This window comes from Cololabis saira, chromosome 14 (assembly GCF_033807715.1).
Source record: "Cololabis saira isolate AMF1-May2022 chromosome 14, fColSai1.1, whole genome shotgun sequence".
Lineage (NCBI taxonomy): Eukaryota > Metazoa > Chordata > Actinopteri > Beloniformes > Belonidae > Cololabis > Cololabis saira.
The window spans coordinates 24,517,520-24,543,691 of record NC_084600.1 but is presented as its reverse complement, the minus strand read 5'-3'; the positions used below and the strand labels follow the sequence as shown (position 1 = coordinate 24,543,691).

At 39.2% G+C, this 26,172-nt stretch overlaps 1 protein-coding gene across 1 annotated transcript; it reads left to right on the top strand.

Moving 5' to 3' along the window:
• Window positions 1-2,560: 2,560 nt before the first annotated feature.
• tmem218 (transmembrane protein 218) lies at window positions 2,561-20,002 on the top strand. The gene is made up of 3 exons (XM_061739091.1): window positions 2,561-2,864; window positions 9,986-10,088; window positions 19,707-20,002. The coding sequence occupies exons 1-3, from the start codon at window positions 2,755-2,757 to the stop codon at window positions 19,839-19,841; spliced, it is 348 nt and encodes a 115-aa protein (XP_061595075.1). The 5' UTR covers window positions 2,561-2,754; the 3' UTR covers window positions 19,842-20,002.
• Window positions 20,003-26,172: the final 6,170 nt, after the last annotated feature.

The window sequence follows — 26,172 nt, the reverse complement described above, 5'->3', positions numbered from 1 at the left end:
TTCTGGAGGTCCATGTGGACTTCTGGGGGGGTTTCCTGGAGCACCGCGCTGCCATGGGTGTCCTCCAGGCTCTGGTGCCTCCAGTCACTCTTAGTTGCTGCCAGAATGTCTCCACTGCCCTGCGGGGGCCTGCCTGTGCTGGGGTGGGTTGGGTAGGCGCCCCCAACCCACCCCAGGCGTCGCAGGGGTGCTTCCCGTGTGGGGTGGGGAGGTGTCGGGGGCTTGCAGAGGGAGTTGGGGGGTGCGTGGGCTGGCTGGAGGGTGTTGCGTGTTTGTGTTAGTGTGGTGTCTTGTTCCAGTCAACCGGATCATGGGGACCTCCTGGTTCTGCTCTCGCACTGTCATTTTGGGGTGCTGGGTTGGCAGCTGGTAGGGGCGCACTGGGCTTGAGTGGTTTTGGTGTTGGAGTAGGGCATGGTGGGATTGTGGGGGATCTGGATACTCTTGGGGTGCGCTGTGTATGTGCGTGTGAATGTGTACAGTATGTGAGTATCAGTGTGATGTGAATCTGGATGTCTATCTGGATGTGAATTTACAACTCTAAAATTTGGCATTAAAATGGTATTAGAATACTTTCTGCATTATGTGTAATGTATATACTGTATGTAGGTATATGTATATATATGTTTTTTTCATAAATTCAAAACCGAAAGTGTAATTTTGGAATATTGGAGAAGGGGTAGGATTATATAGGTTTTACTTCTTCCTACCCCTTTTCACACATTAAACAGGATTTGTGTGTTTTGTGTATTGTTATGCATGTGCATGTATATAGGTATGCATATATAGATAGGTGTGCACACATTGGGTATAGATTTATTTTATAGATTTATTTATTTTGTGTACATTCATTGAAAACAGATTAATTTATTTACATAGATTTATATAAAGGGGGTTCGATATGTTCAAAATATGTGTGAATGCACATGTGTATATGTATATCTATTTATATATAGATACATACGGTAGATTCATACTAGTGTTAATGTTGTTATGCTCTTTACAATGGTTTTGAAATGTCTGGAATGGATCAATAAATTAAATTAAACAAAATTGTGGGAAAAGTGTGTGGCTATCTAAATGTGATGTTTGATGTTGATTGTTGTATTTGTAATTTATTGCAATACTAATCATTTTTTCACTTATTCACAGGATTCTTATTTCATGGTAAGGTTATTTATGATCTTTTTCAAATTTTTCTAAATGTATTTGTAATTTGTCAATTGAGTGGGTGACATGTTATCTTATAAATGAAAGACAATGGTAAATGTATTTTTAGGCGTAATCAAGGAAGGGGTGCCATATTCTTTTTTTTTTAATATATATATATATTTTTATCCCCGATTTTTTCCCATTTTTACCACCCCATGCTCCTACCTAAGTCAGTCCTGGGCATTGCCATCCTCTGCCAACCCAGGGACAGCCCCGCACTGAGCTCAGGTCTCCTCCTTAACCTGAGGAGTGAGCAGGCCGCTTCTTTTCACCAGACAGGGTGGGGCTTCTCTGGCCGGACGTAGCGCGTGGAAGGATCATGTTATTCCGGCCAGATCTTCCCCACCCCATCTGGCGCCCTGGCTGGCCAGAGGGGGCATGTATAGCCCAGGACTGCTGCATGTTTTTGTGAAGGTAGCTCACATTGCTACTCAAGGGAACACGGGGGAGAACATGCAAACTCCACACAGAAAGGCCCTTTCACCAGCCCCACCCAGGGCTGAAGTCATGGGGGAACTTAACACGCACTCAGCGCCCACAGCGTCCCCGGTGGGAATTGAACCCAGGACCTTCTCGCTGTGAGCTGCACTACCAGCACTACCGTGCCCCCAAGTACCTATTCAATCTCACCGAGGGCGCCACATTGGGTGGGGCCGGCTCTGCTAAACCTGAACTAAAACTAATCAATTTTCAAGGCTAAAACAAAACTAAAAACTCCTGTAATAACTAACAAAAACTAAATGGAAATAATCAAACAAACTGAATAACGAAATCAAAATAAAAACTAAGGAAAAATTATTATATTATTATAATACTGGTCTGCACATCTGATAATGATCAGCTCATCAAGGGCCGACAATAGCAACACTTGGCTGCAATTTACTCATAAATCCAGGAAGCAGTGAGGAGGTAGTTTGTTATTAATGGCCTTTTTTTTGGTTGACTAAATTTATATAATAAATTATACAATATTTATATGATACATTTATGGGGCTCACTACAATTAGAATATTATGTTTTAATATACACACAATTTTTGTCATTATCAGTTATTGACAATCAATTTGGTTTATGATTAAAATAAGCATATTACTTTTTATTCGACTGCTTTATTCAACCTTCCTCTTGTTTCAGTTCACATTTGTCTCTCTCTGGACATTCTTCAGCTATTTTAATTTTCACGTTTCTCGAATGTGCTTTAATCTGTTGTGTGGGTCACAGCGCTTCAAACTCACAGTTCTCCTCACATGTTTTTGTTTCAGTAACAATGCCTCTGATTGGCTGGTCAGCGGATCTAGTTATCCATTCACAGTCCCGCTTCTGGTAACCAGGAAGTCCAGGACGCGAAGGGGGCGCTTGGTTAATATACTACCATCACTTTTATGTGACGCTCTGTTTTACATCAACAAAGTGTCGCTCTCAACACAGCATTGTTTGTAGTTTAGTTTACGACCGAGTGCTATCCTCATAAACTCATATCTCATTTAGTCAATATTTAGTGTTCTGGTTTTGGCTCCATAACGTTAAGATCTCTAAAGAAGAATGACGGCTACCGTCCTGCAGGTCGGAGCCGGCGTGGTCGTCCTCGCCATCGTCTGCATCGCGGCGCTGGTGGTGTCGATAATGCTGCTGAGAGCTGAGGGATCCGCCAAGTAAGACACACGGACACACGGAGGTGCTGCTGAGACACCAGGGTGTATAATGGGTGTATCATTTTTGGTATATATATATATATAACAATTTTACACAATTTTTGCTAAAAACCAAGGACCAAAAGGTGTAGACTGAAGCCTAAGCTTATGACGCCTTACCCTTTTCACAAAGAAATGTTAGCTTTTATAAACTAGTGCAATGTCATTAATAAATATCATTCCATACAGTATTTGTATAAGCAATAATACAATAATACGATAGTACATGGCCCATTTCAGAATTGCGGGTACATTTCAAGTTTAGACAGAAAACAAAAAATAAGAATGAATTTTTCCATTAAACTTGTTTTATTCTCATAGAGCATACTTTAAATTGAACATTTCCAGTATTTGCTAATCTTAAACCTGTAAGAGTTATAATATTTAATCTGAAAATCAGTGTACTAACAGAAAAATCGGTCAACTCTGTTGCAGACAAATTGGGTCAAATATATATAGTACTCAAATGTAATACAATTTAAAACCATGTCTTCCCTAGGAGAACTTTTGTCTTTACATCCATTAATTCAACTTTAAATCTTGTAAGATAGAAACTCTTTTTTCTGGAGTAAAAACATTAACACATTTAACTGAAAAGTAGCCAAGATGGTTTGCATTTTCTCTAAATATAGCTTTAAAAATGAATGAAATGCTTTGAAATTTCATGTAGTGAGAATGTTAGTTATGACACAGCTTATTTATTTATTGTTAACAATAAAAACTATTTAATGATCATTGTTTGAAACAAAACCTTAAACAAACAGAGTTGACGCTGATGTAACAGAGTTGACATGAATAACAGAGTTGACTACCCATACTTGAAAGACCAAAAACAGTAACATATTCGCCTGACTCTGCAACTTTTAAAACTATTTTAAATGTAAAAACATTTAATCCTAACTACAGTAATACATCTGAATTGCTGATCTCTCATGACCTCTGATGTCTCTTGAACTTGAACATTAATCTCCTGCATTACTGATAATGGCTTTCAAAATGTTTTCGTCTAATGGTCATCATATAAATTCATCAATTTTTAAAAGTAAAAACACCATTTTTAATTAATCTGAATTGCATATATTTCATGAACTTGAACAATAACAACACTGAGCTGGATAAAATAGCTTTCAAAACATTTCTAGACTGATGTGCATCATATTGTGGCAAATTCAGGGACAGCCAGGAGTTGAACTTAGCTTCCCCAGACCATAGACAAGCACACTAACCAATCAGCCAAAGAGTCCAATCCATTCAAGTTAGGCTAAATTGCTGCCCCTTCAGGTTCAGGTTTGGCCCCCATGCTTCACCATACCAACTCCCGCACTCCCTCGAAAGAAAATCAGTCATAGGCGATTTCGGCCCATATTACTTTGTTTATTTCTACATGGCATCCCGTCACTGAGGCTGGTGGTGGGATGATTCTGACGACATCATCAAAGGGATACCACAAAGTATCGTGACGGTTTGGCCAGAAGAACCGATTTTTCCCCACATTGTGCATGCATGTGACTTTTGCATGTGTCTCATTGACCTCGACAATGGTCCCAGGATAAAAGTCATCATCATATTTGACGACACACCACTGTCCAATTGTATCTTTACTTTCCCACTACAAAAAAATACCCAGAATCCATAATAAATGTATAAACTAAAGCAAAATGCTTAGAGTGATTGGGAACATTTGACTCTGTTAGTCATCGTCAACTCTGTTATCGTTGAAATCTTTGAAAACGATTAACAGAGTTGACAATAACAGAGTTGACATTTTCCACCATTTTGTCCCTTAACTCCATGTGCTAGCTTAAAACCAAATAACACATGCCATGTATAAAAACATCATTTTATGACTTTTCATCATATTATTGTTTTTAAAAATTGAATGAGAGATTCACTATAATATCACAATAACAGATTTGACATATAATTAATCTACTCTTGGTGTATCCTCAACATTTTGTACAAATTAATGAGAAAAGAAATAAAACATACCATAACTCCCTCCAAATGTTTTCTGCAAGAGGAAGTGACATCACTGGGTGCAGGTCACATGTTTTTATTTGAATGCTATAGGGTTTTTTATGTGGTTTTATAACAGAGATAACAGAGTTGACCAGATCATAGGGACAGATAAAAAATATATATTTTTAATGTTGAAATCCCATGTAATACAGAAAGTAAATACTCTGTGCAACTGACTTTATAAATATTAATAGAGTAAGCACAAAAAACCTGCAAATTATACTGACTTATTTCATGTTAATTCAAGTTGAATGTGTGAATCATGAGCTGAAGACAGTCAATAATGGGTGGGGTGGGAATCATTTAATTCATATTTTATGTATAAATTGTGCCTAAAATACACATCAAGCATTATTATTGATTAAAGTTCAATATAATTAGCAATATTATTTAAAACTGATCCAGTAAAGATTTTTTTGGGGGGAGATAACAAAAGGTTTTTCTGGGAGACGCGAAATGTACCCGCAATTCTACAATAATACGATAGTACATACACATACCTACACATATACATATATACCTACCATACATACAAACATACATACATACATACACACACACGCATACTTTGTATGTATATATATATATATATATATATATATATATATATATATATATATATGTATGTATACACACACACACACACACACACACACACATACATGCACATACAAACATACACATGTCCATAGGTACATGCCTATGTGTATTATCCCTTTTGTATTTATAGGTGCTTTTGAATTGTAATAACGTGCTACACATTTTCATTTCTGTATTTAAGCTGTTCCACAGATTAACTCCTGTCACTGAGATGCATCGTTGTTTAACGTTGGTTCTTGCCATTGTTTTCCTTAACATAAATGTTCCCCTGAGTTCATATTGGCTAACTCTGCTTTGGAAGAGCTTCTGAATACTGTCAGGAAGTGTTTTATTTATATATATATATATATATATATATATATATATATATATATATATATATATATTTATATTTATATATATATGCATTTCAATCTAGCAGCTGATGTGAGTTTTCTTAAAGTGCGTGAACGTGTGTGTCCAAGACAGTGATAAGTGCACTGTGTGTAGTGTGGTGACTACTGTAATGTCTGTGTGATGTGTTTTATTGGTAAATTGTGTTGCAGTAAACAAACAAAACAAAAACATGCCAACTTAAGACATGCATAAAGAGAAGGACGAATAGAAAAGTGTATATTGAATGTCTGTGTTACATACAAATATAAGCATGAAACATGTTTCATCTATGGATGGATTCTTTATCAATACTGAAGGAAATTTAGGGCATCCAGTAGCTGAAAAACACTTTACAGTAGACAATTGACTCACAACTCACAGACACTCAGACACAAAGTACATACATTTAGGGAGACATGTTCAGAAGGGGTAGAGTGTTCATGTGCTTTGTGGATAGTGCAATGACAAAAGAAAGCGTGTGTGTGTGTGTGTGTGTGTGTGTGTGTGTGTGTGTGTGTGTGTGTGTGTGTGTGTGTGTGTGTGTGTGTGTGTGTGTGTGTGTGTGTGTGTGTGTGTGTGTGTGTGTGTGTGTGTGTGTGTGTGTGTGTGTGTGTGTGTGTGTGTGTGTGTGTGTGTCAGCCTGTAGTAGCCTTGATGACAACGGTTAATGAACACTAAATTTGAGATGTTTCCATGCTCCAGCAAACCCGATTCAAATGAGTGTGTCATTAAGAGACTTGCGCCGATATAGCAAATTTCAAATGGTCACCACAGGCAGGAAGAGAGACGCAGGAAGCAAGATTCTGGATACTGCAGGTTTTAATCCCAGGACAAGCCCCTTTAAAACAGTGGTAGGAGGCACAAATTAGTGGACCAGTTACAATAAAGCACTCAGGCTGCTCATCTCTACTGTTTTACAAACATATAATAATTAAATATATATACCGTAATAAAAATAATGTTGTAAGGGACAGAGCAGGCTGCGCACTGAAAATGGGGGGGGGTTCACACTAATTACAGGTGCCTAAAAGTAATTATAATACGTAGTTAATACAAAAACAAGAAAAACTAATTTTATACAATGACAAAAAGTGTTTTGAGGATATTCATAAAGAAAATAATCTCGCTACACAGACCTTGATGACAACCTGACAGTGATCCTTTCATCTGATTCATAGCAGCTTGCTGGTTTTTCAGCTTCACAACATCATCCGTGTGTCACGTGCACCGATGTGAAGTGACATTGTCCTCCAGAACTAGACAACAAACAAAAAAAATGGTCCTAGCCTGAAGATGCAGAAGAAGAAGGGCATTTAACATTAACTTTAGTAGAATTACCACTTTTCAACCCCAAAGCACATATGGAACATCAGTACTGAATGAAAGAGGACTGCTCAAATGTGGAAGTACTTTGAATTTAATGAAGGAGAGGAAGGGCAATGGCATGATGTCGGGCAACGCCATGGAACATTACCAACTTTTACAATGAATGTAAAAAGTTATGTGAAATGTTAGTTTGAAGTCAGTGAAACGGGTCATGATTTCTGTTTGTGTTAGAAACACTGTCCAGCTCTGCTACTTGTTGGGTAGATATGGTCTCTGTCAGCACAGTGACAATTGTAAAACCTTATAACTCCCTCTCTCCAGAATATTACACAGAATGTACAAACAAAGGCTTAGATGGAGCATAGATTGACATTTATCACATAACGACCTTGAGGTAGAGTAGGATGTCTGAGTCATACCCGTGTCAAAAAAAAGTGGTGAGCGGTAAAGCCCAGGACACAATCTGATGCAGTTAGACATATTCCCCAAACCTTTCAGGTCTTTAAAAAAAAAAAGTGTTTATTTTTATACTGTTAGGGTTGGAGTCACAGGGTTTCATGGTGTGGAAGCTACTGAAAGAAAGTATTAAAATGAAGAAAAAAACTGAAGTTTTTCTGAAAAATATGAATCTATGCTATCAGGCACCATTACCATGGAAACAACTTACAGTTTAGGTTAAGGAGGGTGACACCACCTCCACCTTTAAAAGCAAACTTAAAACTTTGGTGTTTAGTAAAGCCTATAGTTAGTGTAAACTCTAGTGTGTTAGGGCTAGGGTTGCAAAATTCCGGGAATTTTCAAAGTTTGAAACTTTCCATGGGAATCAACGGGAATATATGGGAATTAACGGGAATATATGGGAATTAACGGGAATATATGGGAATTAACGGGAATTAACGGGAATAAATAAGACATTTACAGAATTGAAGGTTGGCCCTTAACAGGGAACTTAAATATAGTTGGGGGAAATATATTGTAGCATAGTCTTGGCTAAAACAACCAGATTTAATGCAAGTACACTCCTCAATCACATGCACACAGCACATTGATTACTGCAGGGCTATTGAGGCCACGCCCCCTACAGGCCCCCACACTGTGCATTCCTCCATCACATGCACAGGTGATTTCTTGAAACCTGGAGGCCACACATTTGAGCTCAAAGCACAAGACTATTGAAGCCACACATTTGAGCCCACGGACTATATAAAGTCAAGTAAGTTTTGATAATATTATGGGGTAAATATATTTGATCCATAATGGTATTAATGTTTAACTTGCAAATATTAAATAAAAATGTATTAACACAGTAGCTAGCTAGCTGGTAAGTTAGGTGCTAAATGAAAGCTATTTTTCATTTCATTGACCATTTAAGAGGCTAGCTTATTATGGTGGTAGCTACCTCAAATTTGATGCTGTTTTTTCTGACTCCAGCAAGACGGTTTTCTGTAACCATTCAAGAATTTATACATCAATTGTCAAATATTTTGAAGACCATTCCAGTTGTTTAGCCAACTATATTTCTGTTCATGCCATTGCTTTAGTGTTTTTACAAGCTTTTTTTTATGTTATTCTGCAGAAAAATGCCACGTTTGCCATCTGATGTGTGGAAGCATTTCACACAAGCGAATGTTCCAGTTAATTCCCATAAATTCCCATAAATTCCCATTAATTCCCATAATTCCCATGGAAAGTTTCCAATTTGGAATATTTCCAAAATTCCCCAGCTTAACTTCCCATGGAAAGTTTCCGGAAAGTTTCCGGAAATTTACCGGAAATTTTCCACCCCTTTGCAACCCTAGTTAGGGCCAGTAGTCATAGCTCCAGCTCTAGAACAAGGCTAAAGCAGCTCATCTTAAACATAGCTTCATTCTCGATATGCTGCTATAGACCTACAGTGCAGGGGCAGTGTCTGCTGTCTACATCTGTTTATATAGTCATCTCTGTAGTACACTGCCTAACCATGTATCATTCATACGTACATTAGTTCTCCAGGTGACGGATAATTAATACTAATATATCTTCGACAGTGTGTCTGTGTTTTTTCTCTCTATTCTTCATTCACTCTTTCCTATCTCCCTTTTCCTGCTCTACCCGGCTGGTCTTCAGCAAGAGCCCCCAGGGGGCCCCAATGATCCAGGTCCTGATCAATATTTCTTCTCTCCTAAAAGGGAGTTTTTCTTTCCACTGTAAAATGAGCCAACTTGAAAGAGTACGCCATCCACTTTAACAACTGTATGTCATGATTTAAAAAAAATTATGTCGCTTAAATGTTTGATTGCTGAAAAACAGGTAAAAGTACAATACATTGGACTTTTTCTCCTTTTTTGTGTTGATTTGAAAAAAAATGGTAGTGTTGAATAGAAATTAAAAAAAAAAAGTGAGATTATTTCCAAAAGGAAAAAATTCTGATTTTTGGCAGAAAATATCAATTGATTTACTGATTTATAAAAACGTCATTGACTTGTCTCCTATTAAATAAGCAATATTGTCACATGCCTTATTTCAGAAAATGTTATTTTTCTGACTTATTGACTATGAAACAATGACTTATTATGATGTGATTGGTAGTTGGCATCATGGCATATGATGCAGTGACAACAAACACAAACTACAGCATAAATAGTGATAAATGGTAAAGTATACATGACAGGAAAAATGTTTCATCTGCAGTTTTCAGAGGTGTAGTTTATGATGATCCTGGATTTCCTACCAGTCCTACAGACCAGCGGGACTGCTTATATTGAACTGTATGTGTGTTGCAGGTTAGGAGTCATCCCCGTTTTCCTCCTGGCTCTCACCATCATTTTGGTGCTGGTGTTTTTCCCTCGAAGCCCCGAGACGCCTCCTCCTTTTAAAGAGCAAGAGGTGAGCGTTACCCACTGATCACACACACTTTTGTGCTTCTTTACGATTCTGTTTCTTCACGTTTACTGGCCTGTTTTGTCAGTGACGTAAATGTACACATAACCTCATATTTGATCAAGAATATGACTGCACATTTTTTTTAAATTCATCATTTTTCCTAAACAGGCTGCCAAATCAATGGCAAAACCTTCCAAATAAGACCATTTACTACCATATTGAAAAAAATGTGGTTAGTGGTGCTAATGTTGGCTTCAATTTTGGCTCATACTTAATGAATGCATCATGTGGCTCATTTGAAAACAAAAGAAGGTCTCAGATGCTTTCAGTCTTTATGCAAGACCATTTGGGATTCATTACCACCAAATGTTTTAGGTCCAAAGGGAAAAATAAGGATCCAGAGCCAACAGTTCAACAGCCAACATAAGCTGACTGGTCATCTGATGCACACAGCAGGATGTTCTGTCAAACATGGTGCCTATTCTTCTGATGCACAGTGACAATTCACTAGAGTTTACACATCTCACATGGATCTGTGTTTGATGAGGTTTTTATGAGGATGACACTGAAAGGAAAAACTGAGATGATGCACCAAGGATACCAAGGATACAAATCTTCCCTTCATTTGCGCTGACTGAGGAGGCTCTCTATTTAAGTGCAACAACCTAACCCACATATACAGTGGCTATAAGTAGTTATGTTTTCTAATATTTCTAGGGTATTTTTGGGCCAAGTTATCATCTTAGAGGTTAAACATACTTTTTGTTTAGTATTCCTAGCCATAAAAAACAACATGTCTTTCAGGCTGAGAATACCTCCTTCTGCAGGGTTTTCTTCCTATCATCATCTCCATGACATCGTAGAGGGTGTAAGTTCTTTAGATGGTATCTTCGTCATCTTTTCCTGGCATGTATGAGAGCAGAAGTGTCAGCAGTAAGATTATGACTGCAAAGCAAGGGTCTTATGTATTTTCCATCTCATTGGATCCGCTAGTAGCCTACTTAATGCTAAATGTTTTAGTTTTGTTGCCAAAATGTCTCTAAATAAATGTTTTTGGGCGTGAGGGAAGGTTGGCTGATTGTGGGTGCATTGGGCAGTTGGGTCCCAGCAATGGAACAAATGCACTTCTCTTTTGGCAAAATTTCACAAAGATTATGAACAAAGCCCATTACACCACTGAAAGTCTAATTGCTTCATTTCCATATGTTCATCATTCATTTATATGTAATACACAATGTGGGCCTCGTGTTCAAAGCATGAATGTACACTTCTAAATACATGGCTTGATGATCGAAAGAAAACTCATAGCTCAGAAGCATTAGCATTTACAATTGCCAGCACGTGCACATACAAGCTTACTGTGGACTCAAACAACTAAACAAGGTCCATTTTTCCAACAAATAACCTGCTTGCTATTCAGTTTTCCACTGATGGCTAGCATGCCTGACAAATTGTAAACTTTCAACACATACAATGCAAATTCCAGTCTGAAAAACACTTGAAGGAGATGTTTTTCAGAAATAGAAATGAATGGGAACAAAGCTGAAAGTGAGTGCTGATTCAGTGCTAGAGGTCCGTTTAGCTGGACTACAAGTGCTGTCATGAGTACAGTTGCCATAGTTGTACAGTCTCACACTTTAATGTTCTGTGTCATGCTAATGGGGAAAGAAAGATTAACTCACTCCAACGGCATCTCCTATTAAAAAAAAAAAGCAATCAATATCACAGATTACCATCCCAAGATTCTTCTCAATTCTTGGCAACTTCAGTTGTTAGCAACTGTTTCATGATTTCCCTTGGGGGATCAGTATAGTATTATTGAACTGATTTAAATTGAACTGAATATATACATGTAAAATTAAAGTGGCAACAGGTTTGTTAGCTTTTCTTGTCTGCAGATGTTTTCTGACCTACAGTAATTGATATTTTACCTTATCAATATACAGAAAAATAGAGACATGCATGGAGAGTGCTAACATTTTTATCTCTAATGTTAGATAAAAGAAGGTGATGAACATTGTATTTAGTCTTATTCTACTTTCAACATGTATGGAAGGATGTGAGGTTTTGAGGAGAATTTTCTTCTTTTTGGGAGAAGAAATGTTTAAAATGTAGTGTTAATAAAGTTGATAGATGTTGAAAACAACCGTTAAAAGCAGTCGTTGGTTCCGCACACTGGCAAGCCTCCAGAAATTCAACCAGTCAGAAAACATTTGAACACTAGATGCTTTCAGCAAAAGTGTCTCCTTGGGATTCTTGGCCTTTGTTGAGAGGTACTAAAGGTTAAAGTCAGATTGTTGAAAGTGAGCAGAATCTGGGCACTTTTACCCTCAGTTTTGCTGCTCTTTAAGCATGCATTCACAACACTGTAAGCCTCCAAACAGTGCCGCTTCAGTGACTGTTGCAAAGGCCCGCTCTGCTTTATCTGAGTCCAACAGCAACGCACAACAAACACTCCCCCATGTCGCCTCTGGCTGTGCCAATAAGCTGACCAGATCTGCCAAGCAAGCTGCCACCCCAAAGAAACAGCAGAGTAGAACCCGGTCCTGGCCGCCTCATGTTTTCTAGCCTTTGTGCACCAGCAGATACCAGAGCAGCCAAAGAGAATAAAGGGGGTGGGTAAAAATGGGACTTCCTGGATTTCTGCAGTGAACCCACAACTACCACCTTTCAAATAGTTACAAAAGCTAGTTGTTTTTTTTTTGTTTTGTTTTTTTGGAGAGTTCCCAGGTCAATGTCAACAAACATGTTACCTTTCATAACAGTAGTTTATTGACTGGAAGGAATGTAGAAAATCCCGCGATTGTAAAGTCTTTTATATGCAGAGTTTTGTTAATTCAGTTGGTTTGAAATTACCCAAAAAATGTTGTTGTGTTCATTATAACAAAAAATTACGACGGAGTATTAGGGCCAAACAAAAAAACAAAAAAAGGAAATTACGAGAATAAAGTCATAATGTAATGAGAATAAAGTCGTAAAATTATGAGAATAAAGTCATAATATTACGAGAATAAAGTCGTAATATTACGAGAATAAAGTCGTAATATTACGAGAATAAAGTCGTAATATTACGAGAATAAAGTCATAATATTACGAGAATAAAGTCGTAATATATTATAAATATATAAATATAACTTCACAAGATGCTCAATATTCTTCATTTTAACACAGGGAGAAGAAGCTCTTCCTGTTAGAGTTCTCATAAATTACCACTTTATTTTCATAATATTATGACTTTATTCTCATAAATTACCACTTTATTCATTACGACTTTATTCTCGTAATGTCACAACTTTATTCTCGGAATTTTACGACTTTATTCTCGTAATATTACGACTTTATTCTCGCAACATTACGACTTTATTCTCGTAATGTTACGACTTTATTCTCGTAATTTTACGACTTTATTCTCGTAATATTACGGCTTTATTCTCATAATATTACGACTTTATTCTCACAACATTACGACTTTATTCTCGTAATTTTACGACTTTATTCTCATTATATTATGACTTTATTCTCGTAATTTCCAAATTTTTTTTGGCCCTAATACTCCGTCGTAAAAAATAAAATAGTTCAGTGACAAGAAAATATATTTGAACCCCTTGGAATTAACTGGTTTTCGGCATGAATTTGTCATAAAATGTGTCCTGATCTATATTTCGGTCACAATAGTTTGTAAACCCAATGCGATATCACAGAAATTTTGTAATTTGTCTTTACGAAACACACCCATCAAACATTCACAGACTGGAGTAAAAAGTCAGTTTCTCTTTGTAGTGACCAGCTGGTTGAAGCTCCTTCAGCAGCAGGGACTTCAACAAGATCTTCAGTATCTCAGGATCAGAGCTGCTCAACATTCAGGAGGAATTCTGGATCGTTCCTCTTTCCAGAACTGCTTCATCTCAGACACATGTGTAGGATGTCTGGTGGAAATGTCTCTCTGGAGATCATTCCACAGCATCTCTGTGGATTCAGGTCTGGACTCTGATTGGAGCTCTCCGGAGGGTGGATTTTATTTTTCTGAAGTCATTCTGTGGTGAATTTACTTCCATTTTTAGGCTCATTGTCCTGCTGCACCAGCCAGCCTCTGCTAAGCTTCTGCTGGGGAATGGACATTCTGACATAATATTGGGGATTTTGGAGGAAATTCCCATTTATTTATTTTTTCTGCCAGGATGGCAGAGATTAGCAACTTTGGTCCTCGAAGGCCACTGTCCTACAGGTTTTAGTTGTTTCCCTGCATCAACACACCAGATCCAGATGTATGGTCAACTTTTCATCAAGATCTTCACAACTCTGTTAATGACAGAGCCACTTGCATCAGTGTCTGATTAACCAGGAAAACATCTAGACTGGAGTTTGAATATTATTGCACATGGAAATATAAAATTGCACATTGAAAACTGAAAACTGCACTTGAAAAGAGGGGGCTGGTGTTCTGTTCACAGCTCTCACGTGGTTTTTGCCATGAATCTCACCGTGGGAGGAATAAAAGCTGGTTTGAAAGAAGAAGAAAAAAACCTTAATTTTTGTGTGATTATACGCTCCACTCTGCTGTGTCTCAGGTTGTATCCGAGTGTTTGTAGTTAAAAGAGTCAGCCGGGATTTCTTTGGGGCAAGGTTACATGTAGATGGTTTCCGTAGAGAGACGATCAGTCCTAATGATCCTCTCTGATGTTTTTACCACTGTAAAAAGCCTCCCTCTGTGCCTGGGTGGTGCTACCATACCAGACAGTGACGCTGCTCTCCATGAGCCCTCAGTAGGCTGGAGGTGGGGGTGGGGTGGGGGGAGGCTCACTCCAGTTTTCCTGAGCAGTCTGATGAAATAAGGCTGAGCAGGAAACCTTTTGTTGAAGTAATTAGTCGGTACGTTCACGTATCTTTTCCTCCAGCACTGTGAATGTTTAATGAAGACACAAGAATTTATAACGGAAAAATAAACCCTGATAAGTTGTGGATAGAGAAGTTCAGTGAAGTGGGAATAAATGTTTTAGATACTGAGTTTCAAACAGTCTGGGACTGATAACATCAGTCATTTGTCAGGTATAAGATTTGTATCACTGATGCCTTCAACAGTCTGTTAAATTCATATTCGTTCATATTTGTATTCATTAATTCAGACGGTGCAAGCAAGGTTGCCTCTAAAGCCATCGGTGTGATCCATACAACTAAAGAAGGTGAAGTTGGTGTTGGAAAGCATCAAAAATTGCTTGATTTAAAATGGAACCGGTGCAAGTGTTTATGCCTACAGCAGCTTGTAGTGCTATTCCTGTGGTGTTCCAGTATCATGCTCTCAGTGCAGAGATCTGTGCGAGTAGCCGTGGCACTGTTTGCCCACATGATGACCAATGTGTCATGAAGTGACAGAGCACAAAAGAAAGAAAGTAAACACTTATTTTTTTATTTTTTTAAAGGGAAGCAACAGCTCTTCGACTGATGTTGCAGCTTTCTGGATGAGATGTTTAGAGGGTTTATTGTTTTTTTTAAATTGCCACCGCTTCACTGATGGCTCTCGCTGTGTGTTAATGTTTCCATTATGAGCTGCTTGTGAAGACAAGAAAACAGCCCTAAGCCAGTACGAGAGAAGATGAGCAGCAGTCCAGCCATCGTCTAAACAGAGATTTAACAGGGACTGTTTTGGAATGTGTTTGTTCTTTATTGCGAAGTGCGGATGATGTAGCTACGCCATCTCTTATAGATGCATTTAACACTCTCACTTCTTAATTTGCCAATTACACTGCAAGCAGGAGCAGAGTGTGTGGGCCATGTTTTATTAATGCACCACTGTGGGGGAGGGGTGTTGTTTGAACCACCCTCCACCCCAAGTTTAGGACTGGCATAATTAGTGCTGTGATATTTTATTTTTAACAGCAAGAGGTGAAACATGTCTCTCACACATACAGCATCTCTTTGCTCATAGCTCAGTTTGCTGAAAGCTAATCTGCACGGAAACATGACACATTATCCACGAAAGGAACGAACAAACACTAAATGAAACCTTTTAGATACAGTAGCAAGAAAAAAGTAAGTGAAAATTATTGTTCTTTTTCTTCATTAATTTGCTATAAAATGTGTTCTGATTTTCATCTAAGTCATCGCTACAGACAATGGGTTAGACTGATGGCACAAACAGTTTTATTTCTGGTATTTGCTGAACACAGCCATTAAACATTCACAGTGCTGGAGGAAAGATGACTAAGTAACCTATGAGTAACCAGCAGTTTGTACAACTCAAGTCCAATTAATGAAATGAGCTTGGAGGTGTGGTTTAGAGCCACTTGAAAAAGTGCATCCATCAGTCCAGTCAGACTATCCATTTAGAAGTTTAGAAGACAGTACGTACACATGCAGCGATTCAACATGGTTGCAGATCTGATCAGATAATGACATGCAGAAGATTGGATCAACTTGTCTGATTACACATGCTGTTCTGAGATCAGACTGAATCAGATTGAATAAGCCACTGTAACCAGAGCATGGCTGACTCCGTGACGCTAGGTGGCGCTGTACCCGAGGTAACCATGGTAACCATTTCAACAAAGAGCCACTTCCGGTTGACCTCCGCTTAACAACAAGGAAAGGAAAAAGTGCATTCTAACTGCTTTCCTATTAATAATCTGTCTAAAACAGCCTTTCTCAACCTTTTTTCAGTCATGACACCTTTCAAAAGTGAATAAAATCTCACGACACCCCAGAGTAAAATATAATTAAAAACCACACTGCATCGCTCTGACTGTAAATGCATAAGTCCTGTTTATTTTGGGTTTTTTTATGCCACAGTTTGCAGATTGATTGTTGATGCGTGGGCTAACGTGTCTGCTGGGATTATTTTGCGAGCTTTTGCAAAAGCGTGCATTTCCGAGGCGCCGCACGGCACGGAACGTGACTCTGACAGCGAGGAATTCGGACTGGCACAGCTGATTTAGCGGAGCTCTTTAATGCAGAAACAGAGGATGAGACTTAATGGGTTTGATTAATGTAAAAACTGAAATAAAGTAGCCTACAATCAAACAAAGTTTTGCTCCCGCTGTATTTTTAAATACGCACACTCCTGTGCTTGTGTGTGTGTGTGTGTGTGTGTGTGTGTGTGTGTGTGTGTGTGTGTGTGTGTGTGTGTGTTCTTGTGTGTGTGCCGTTTCGGTCGGTGCGCCGTGTGTGTTTTAAAGTACAGAAATGACACAAGACTGAAGGTATGCCTTTCCACACGGCGCCCGTATGGTCGCGAAAATACAGTATTTATATATGAAATGTCAGAATAGGAAATATTTTGACGACACCCCTGAAGCAGTCACACGACACCCCAGGGAGCTACTACTGAGCAGCGCCGCGTCGTCTCCTTTCACTTCCGGGTGAATCCCCTCCCCCGGGGGAAAACCCCACCCGGGGGAAATTCTCGAGCATGCGCAGACTGTAATATCCATGTCTCCGTACACATGGCATTAACAAGGCGGTTGCGACTGGCTTATCTAGGTGCTGCCAGCGGGTTGATGAATCCGGTTTGATCAGATTGACTTGACTGGCTTAAGGTGTTCACATGCAGTTTAAAAGTCAGTACGATGTGTGCAAATGATCTCCAACCAGCTTGAATCGCTGCATGTGCACGTAGTGTGATTAAGCAGCTCCACATCAGTGGTCCTACGTTGTTCAGTGTGAACATTTCAAGCACGGTTGTCTCAAAGGTCTCGTGATCAAAGGTTTCCTGACGGTGTCAGAAATCCTAACCTAACCTAGTCCCTAACCATGACTGCAACCACACCCTACTCCTGCCCTGCTTCTTACTTTTTTAAGCCTTTTTGGCACACAAGCTACTACTAAAGTGCCTTATATTTTCTCCTCTTGCTTATCGTTGATTGTTTACTGCAGGCATGTGCTGATGACATAATGTCAACAAGGTACTTTTTTCCCCCTCAAATCTCAAGTCTCAAATCTTCAACATCGGTTTGCTTCCATTGATTGTTGAGATCGTGGAGTGAAAAACAGCCCTCAGAGATGTTGTGTAGTGGCACCAGAAATCTACACATGTCTGAGATGAAGCAGTTCTGGAAATAGGAACGATTCAGAATTCCACAAGGAGAAACTGACTTTTCCCTTCAGTCTGTGAATGTTTAATGTTCAGTACAGTCATGAAAAATGATGAACGTTTGTGTGTTATCAGGTTAAGCACTGTGTGTTTGTATACTAGTGTGACGCAGTTAAGATCACATTTTACGGCAAATTAAAGCAGAGAAACGGTTAATTTCAAGGGGTATACATGTTTGCCACTTCACATTGTTGTAACAGCACATTTAATGAAATGTGTGACGTCACCAGTCATGAGTCAGTCAGAAGTCTATTAAACAACGTCAGAATCCCGGCTAATGTCCATGTTGTAAATAAATGCCAGACAGTGTAGTTATTAAGATGAAATAAAAAATGTTAGTGAATGCTCAATCATTCAAGTTGGATTTGAAGTGCCAAATGAGACAATCAGATTATTGGGGATTAATGACTTGTGATGAAACTGGACTCATAACAGCAAGACAATTAAGTTTGAAAGATGTTTCTAGATATCCCTAATTAAATCTGACAGTGCTCCTGTCACTAAATACTCTCCTGTCAGCTTCCAAGCTTCCCTTCATGCAACGCTGAATGGCAGAAATGGGTGTAGATCATGGAAGTTTTGAAGGTTCACCAGTATGAGAGAAGAGCAAGAATAAAACAGTTCAGTATTAAGCCTATCTCATCTCTATATAATCAAGCCTTAAAAATAATGGATAAAAAACCGATGAGATGGCATCACTGTCACATATTGAAACAGTACAACATGCTTAGTTTTGATAATTTCTTAAAGTTTTCTACACTCAAACTGGTTTTTAAGTGTCTACAGAACCTAGCACCAGATGTTTTATGTAAGTTAGTTAGCAGGCAGAATAGTGGTAGGATCACCAGGGGAACAACAAGTGGTAACTGTAAGGTTGAACGCCGTAAGACCTCCTTTGGGCAGTCAGCGTTCTCTATAAAGGGCTCTCAAATGTGGAACACACTGCCAACTGAGATAAAAACAACTCAAGATTTTAAGGTTTCTACTAAAAATGTCAAAGACTGGTTGAAGCAAAATCAGAAATGTACGCATTTTTAATCACCTGTAACCGCTAATAGGGTGCTCTCTTGCAAGCTGAGAATTGTAAATAGGATATAGCTTTGCATGTTGAAAATTGAATGTATTTTTGTATTCTTTTTCTCCTTTCTTTCGTTTTCTTTTACTAAAAGCCTAACTAGGGACAGGCGATGGAAACTAGCAATAGCTATAATCTCTGTATGCAGAACATCAGTCACATTGGCTTGTTTGTAATGAGTGAATGTGATCACATGTAAACCTGCATTGTCCCTATTAAATAAAAAAAAGAAAAAAAAAAAAAAGTAACACCAGCCTTAAAGCTGAGACTAAGGGCAGGCCTGGCCATGAGAGCGGTTTCTGCAGAGCGTCTGTCCAAAGCCCTCTCATGACATCTGGTGGATAATAGAGGAAATAGTGAAATAACAAGCTGCCACTTGTTTCCCATCCACTGGAAACCCAAAGTATAAATGTGCTTGTGTGTTCTGACTCCCTCTGGATTCATCCTTTCTTTTCTTCCACAGATAACAGACACACTGTTCATCGGCCGCTATGTGCTTCTGGCTGTGGCCAGCGTGGCGTTCGTGGTGGCACTCTTCATGCTGCTCCCCATGCATTTCCTGGAGCCGGTGTATGCCAAAGACTTGAGAAGCCAGTGAACTGTTCATCATCCTCCTCATCATCATCAGAGGTGGAACCATGGACGAACCATCTCATGAACAGGGCTGGTGTGACGGGCTCAGATGGAGAGTTGGTGCTCTTGTCTGATTTGTCTGATTCATTCTAATTGTTTTCGTACAAGCAGCACATGACGCACATTTAACTCACGCACATTTGTGTTGAAAAGTACGGTCCCGTTCTGGTGTGACGGAGCATCGCAGCTGCTCAACTGTCCACTCTGTTTTGGCTCTTGGTGAAGGTCTGGGCCGCAGGCAGGTCAGTGGACTGGACCTGGACTGGACTATTCCACTTAGAAGCCATGCTGTTGTGAGGGATTCAATATGTGCTCTATTATCTTGCTGAAAGACGCAAGGCCTTCCCTGAAAAATGTTTAAATGTGGAGCCTGTGTTGCTCTAAAACCTGGATATACCTTTTCAGCGTCATTTCCTTTCCAGATGTTCCAGCCGTCCATTCCATAGACACTAATGCACCTCCATCCAATCAGAGGGAAAGGATTTTGAACTTGGTGTTGATAACAAGCTGAGTCCTCTACTCTTGAGTCCAAAGCATGTTTAATAAAGATCTTTTGAAGTTTCATCCATGTCTCATCCAAGTTTGTCCCAGAGCTTGTGAGCTCACTGCAGTTTGACAGGACTGAACCATGTAGACGGGTGTTTGTTAGTTGAAACACATTCTCTAATATTCATTGACAGAAATTTGGCCGAGAGGCATGCAGGTGCCGGTCTTTTTTTCTTTTTTCTAATATAAATAGAATTTTCTTGATGGATGGATGGATGGATGGATGAATAGATGGATGGCAGCACTAGATCCTCATGTTAGGAGGTGTGGTCAAGCTGTCATGTTCTCCCATCTCCTCTATCGGCAAAACTCAACCGAGGTAACTTTGAACTCCCGGCCGTCTCTTGCTACGACTGCGTATCGTTTTACAACACTACCTCACACCAACGATACAAGCAGCTCCCAGAGCAACAGTGGACATCATGGCAAAGGGGCCGAAGACTCCACAAGAACAGAGAAAGACCAAATAAATCTTAGTGTTGTAAAAGTGATGCAACCTACACAAAAACCTTTTGATCTCAAATTTGCAAATGTTTTTTAAGTGCTGCATTAGGACAAAATTGTTATTAGTTTTTATGAAATCTGTTCTGTGTCAATGATGATGGCCTGAAATGATTATAGGCAATTTGGTTCCAAAAGAACAAAAGCCAATATCCATCCAGCAAACTTGAAGTGTTTTCCTGATGTGTTCACTTGAAACGAGAACAAAGAAAAGAAAAAAACATACCAAGGCCGAAATGATGAACACTCCGGGTCGCCATCTTCCTGAAACATTAAGTCCAGTAGTCCAGTGGGGGTTTTTGTTGACATTTTTTCACCATTTTCCTTTTCAAAGTTTTAGAAATCTAGCACTTTTGGCCATGTTTAAGTTTGTTTTTGACAATTTGTTGTCTTGTACTTTTACAAAGATGTATCACCTTTCTGTTTGAGAAAGACTGAAAGGGCAGTAAGGACTTCCTCCTTCAGATATTTTTACTTTTTATGGAAGCTTAGGTCCTTCAGTGTTTGCAGCAAGATGTTGTAAATCCTGCACAGTATAAGTCTATTGTGGAGAGTTCAATCACATCTGCAGTTATGTGTTGGGGGAGCAGCATCAAGAGTGACCTGAACAAAGTGATAAAGATGGCTGGTTCTGGAGCTGATCGTGAGAAGGAGGATACTCCATAAAATGAAAATCATGGACAAACCTGATCATCCTCTTCAAAACACACTGATTCAGCAACAGTGTCTTCAGTCAGAGCCTTCTTCAGATCCGGTGCAGCACAGGCCGCAGCAGGAGACCCTTCAGAGTACGACAGGAGACCCTACCCTTCCACAGCATGACATCTCTACAATTAATCTCTTCAGAGACTTACCTCATGAATTCTGCTGCACCAATTAATTTCCCTTCAGGGATTAATTGGGCATTTTTAAGTAGGTTTGAATGTGTGTACATTTCCTTCTGCCTGAGCTTCAGACTCTTTTTTTTTTTGCTTCCTGGTATGATGCCTTATTTTAGTTATTGTGTCGAAGTTTGGGGGAATACATACACAACAAATATCAAGCCTTTGTTTATTTTACAGAAGAGAGCAGTAAGGATCATACATAAAAAGGAGGCAAGAGAACACACCAATGGACTCTTTATCAATGCAGGATTAATTAAACTTAAAGATATTATTGAGTTACAGACTTTATTGGTTCAGGGCAAAAAGCAGAATATTGCCTGAAAATATACAACGTTTTTTGTGTTTAGTTCAGAAGATAAGAACCATGGGAGGAAATTTGATTTTAAACATCCGTTTGCACGCACCACTTTAAAACAAATGTGTATTTCAGTATGTGGTGTAAAATTATGGAACTCCTTAACAACTGATTTAAAGGATTGTAAAAATATTCAACAGTTCAAGAAATTGTATAAAGACCACACAATTAGACAATATGAATTTAACGGGTAAAATACATTTTGTTGTTTTTGTTGTTATATTGTTGGTGAGTTAGTGTGTATGTTTTCTTATTTTTTTGTTTTGTTTTTTTCATTATTTCTTTTTTTGGTATTATATAAGTAGTGATTGTTGAACAGACGGACAGACCATCTTCATATGAATTGTTTTATTTTTTTTGAGAAAGGGGCTTGGTATATAAGGCTTTCTTCTTCTTGCCCCTTTTCCATCATGGAATGGAACATATGTGAACTATTTCCATGATATGGAATAAATAAAAATGAAATGAAATGAAATGAAAAAATGACATAGCTTTTTAACAGGAGCATATTTATTTTATACGCAGGCATTTAAACTGAGGAATATTTTACTCTGTAAGGTTTTGCACACAATGCAATCATTGGTCAGTATTTTAGGGAAATATTCCACAGATCCATAGTGAGATTATTGACTATTTATCTATGATCACTATGGATAGATGGATGAAGTGATGGATGGATAGATAGGCAGATAAATAACAGTTAATTTAATGTCATCCCCCTTGCTACAGTCTCAAGAGTCTCATGTTTGCAGCCATAGCATAATCCAGCCTTCTTCATCTTGTATGACAAATGTGTACATTCATTGTTTTCTTCATGGAACATGTACATACATTGAAAATACAACAGAATGTATTAGCTACAGCCGTTGTGATTTGCTGGGTGCATCGCTATTCCAACCTTTGGTGTCACCTTCTGCAGCCACTGAGTCGTATCCTGTTCAGCATTGTGACTTCTTTGATTAACACGGTGCTGCATTCACATGGCTCTGATACTGATTCCATGCAGCATCAATCTGCAGATGATTCCATAGAGTAATAAGCTTTTGCACTATAGAACTTCAATTATAGGCGACCCCCCCCCTCCTCCCCCCCACATTAGTATGGTGTGAACCAAGAGGAGACGTGGAGTGGAATTCCAACCAGGACGATGAAAGAGAATCTAATGAATCAAAACCAATCCTATTAGTTCCGGCCCACATATCCATACTGTGGTCCTTTTTCTGCACAAGAATCCACTGCATGATTTCACACGAGCCTGGGAACTGAGGGGTTTCCAATGGGATGGGTTGGAGAGCATTCAACCTGGAGGGACTTGTTACCTCCAGCTGACCACAGAGCACGACCTTCTCTTAAACAGAGCACCTCCTAGAGCCCAGAAGAAGCTCAGATGGGTAGACCAGGGAAACTTCTTGGTTCTGTAATTACTAACATAACAGCGTAAAGAAAAGTATATGAACACCTTGAAATTAACCCTATAATGCTGCATGTAATATACAGTATTTGATACAAGAATTTCTAGACCTGTATGTGAGTGAACGTTGGAGTTACCCAGCCAGAAACGACAAAGTAGTAGTCGCGGGAATTAGGGAGAATGCAGTGAAGGGGAATCAATCGCATCTGTGAGAGGTCCACATCAACCTGGTGTGTAGTAATATTTGTGGCAAGGTGCAGGCCAGGCTAAGGCACAGCAATGTAAGGCTGTACTTCACAGCGTACATGCCTGTTCAGTTCTGAGGTATAGCTACCGGTTTAGGGCTGCTTGGGACGGTGTACACAAAGTAGATGTTCGGTTCTGTGGCGAGGCATAAAAACCAGAGCTTCAGAGTCACTGTCCTGCTGTTTTGCCCAAGTTCCACTAAGCCTCAGTTTAGTACGACGGAGTATTAGGGCCAAACAAAAAAACAAAAAAAGGAAATTACGAGAATAAAGTCATAATGTAATGAGAATAAAGTCGTAAAATTACGAGAATAAAGTCATAATATTACGAGAATAAAGTCGTAAAATTACGAGAATAAAGTCATAATATTACGAGAATAAAGTCGTAAAATTACGAGAATAAAGTCATAATATTACGAGAATAAAGTCGTAAAATTACGAGAATAAAGTCATAATATTACGAGAATAAAGTCGTAATATATTATAAATATATAAATATAACTTCACAAGATGCTCAATATTCCTCATTTTAACACAGGAAGAAGGAGCTCTTCCTGTTAGAGTTCTCATAAATTATATTCTCATAATAGTACGACTTTATTCTCGCAACATTACGACTTTATTCTCGTAATGTTACGACTTTATTCTCGTAATTTTACGACTTTATTCTCGTAATGTTACGACTTTATTCTCGTAATTTTACGACTTTATTCTCGTAATATTACGACTTTATTCTCATAATATTACGACTTTATTCTATTACGACTTTATTCTCGCAACATTACGACTTTATTCTCGTAATTTTACGACTTTATTCTCATTATATTATGACTTTATTCTCGTAATTTCCAATTTTCTTTGTTTTAGTTTGGCCCTAATACTCCGTCGTAGTTCAGTTACCCTGACATTCATTTTGAAATAAAGTATGACTGTCATGGTTTTCTGCAAATACCTGACCCACATGCAAAACACTTTATTTCTGAAGATATGAATGACTGTGCTGGGTCCGGGCTTTTTCTGGAGTCAGGGGGTTTCAGGAGCTTGTGGAGACGATGAAGATCCACTAGGGAGGGATGAATGGGATTAGGGAGTCCAGGTGGATGTAAGCCAAGAGGAGTGTTGAGTTAATGGAGACAGCTGAATCCTGAACTCAAGGTGAGTTAGAGTGCCGAGTATGTTGGAAGGCAGGCGTGTTATGCTGTAGCTGAGGGGAGGAAGGAAGAGGAGCCTTGTGAAGCCGGCCGTGGGTGAGGAAGTCCAGAATCTTCACAGAGGGTTTGCAGTTGGTCCCACAGAAGCCAGGAGGGTGCAAAGATTAGGTCCAGAATGCAGGTGGAGGTAAGCTTGGAGAAACACAAGATGATTAAGTTGAGGAACAGTTATACACCATCGATGCTCAGAGGAAACCACAGAGGGCTTGGAATTACCACAGGATGATAGCGCTCTGGCGCCAAAGGGCTGGAAACAGACTCCTCTTATCCTCAGTCTGGCGAGACTTGGTGAGCTGCAGCACTGCACACCTGCTGCAGTCCAACGTCCTGTAGCGCTGCAGCTCCATGAGGCCCTCTGGTGGAGGGCTGTGAGGACTGAGAGGTGAAAACAGTGTGCACAAACTCATCCTCAGATCCCAGCCATGACAGCAGGTGGTTCAGGCCCTGAAGCAGCGAAGCAAGGTCATATCATGACGCCCTTTTCAGTGCACGTCCAGCATGCTCAACACACACTGGTGCTGACTCTTCTTCCTGAACAATTCAATTGTGAAAAAACAGTCTCTCCAGTTATAGAGGTATGCAGTTGTCCTTGTAGATCTTTCTTTTAATCCGACTTTATGTCTAACCGTTTTTGCCTTGACTCTTAGATGTTTAATTGAACAGAAGTCGACATTACTTCCATCAGTCACCTCTTTCCAACACACCGACACAACAAAATTGTGTTTTGTGACTTTTGTGACTGATCACAACACACTTCATGGCAAATTAATGCAAAAAAAAAAAAAAGTTAGTTTCAAGCAGTCCATATACTTTTTCTTGTCGCTGTACTTCCTCTCACATGCAATTCTTGATGTTCCCTGAGGTGTGGAACCTCTAATCTTATTCCTTGGCTTCCTCCCTTGTTCTCACAACACTCTACCTCACTTTTTTAAATGTTTTTCTCTCTCCCTCGATCCTCTCTTCATTTTAATTTTTGCAGTTTGACTCCGTCTCCAGTGAGTGGGAAAATGAGAAGAACAAAGCCTGTGGGGGTCTGAGGATCGTTTGGAGCTGGGAAACATGGTCTTTGTGGCCCAGCCAGCTGGCCATATAAAGAGATGGGGGCGGGCATGGCGCTGAAAGAGGGACTAATGCAAAGGCAAA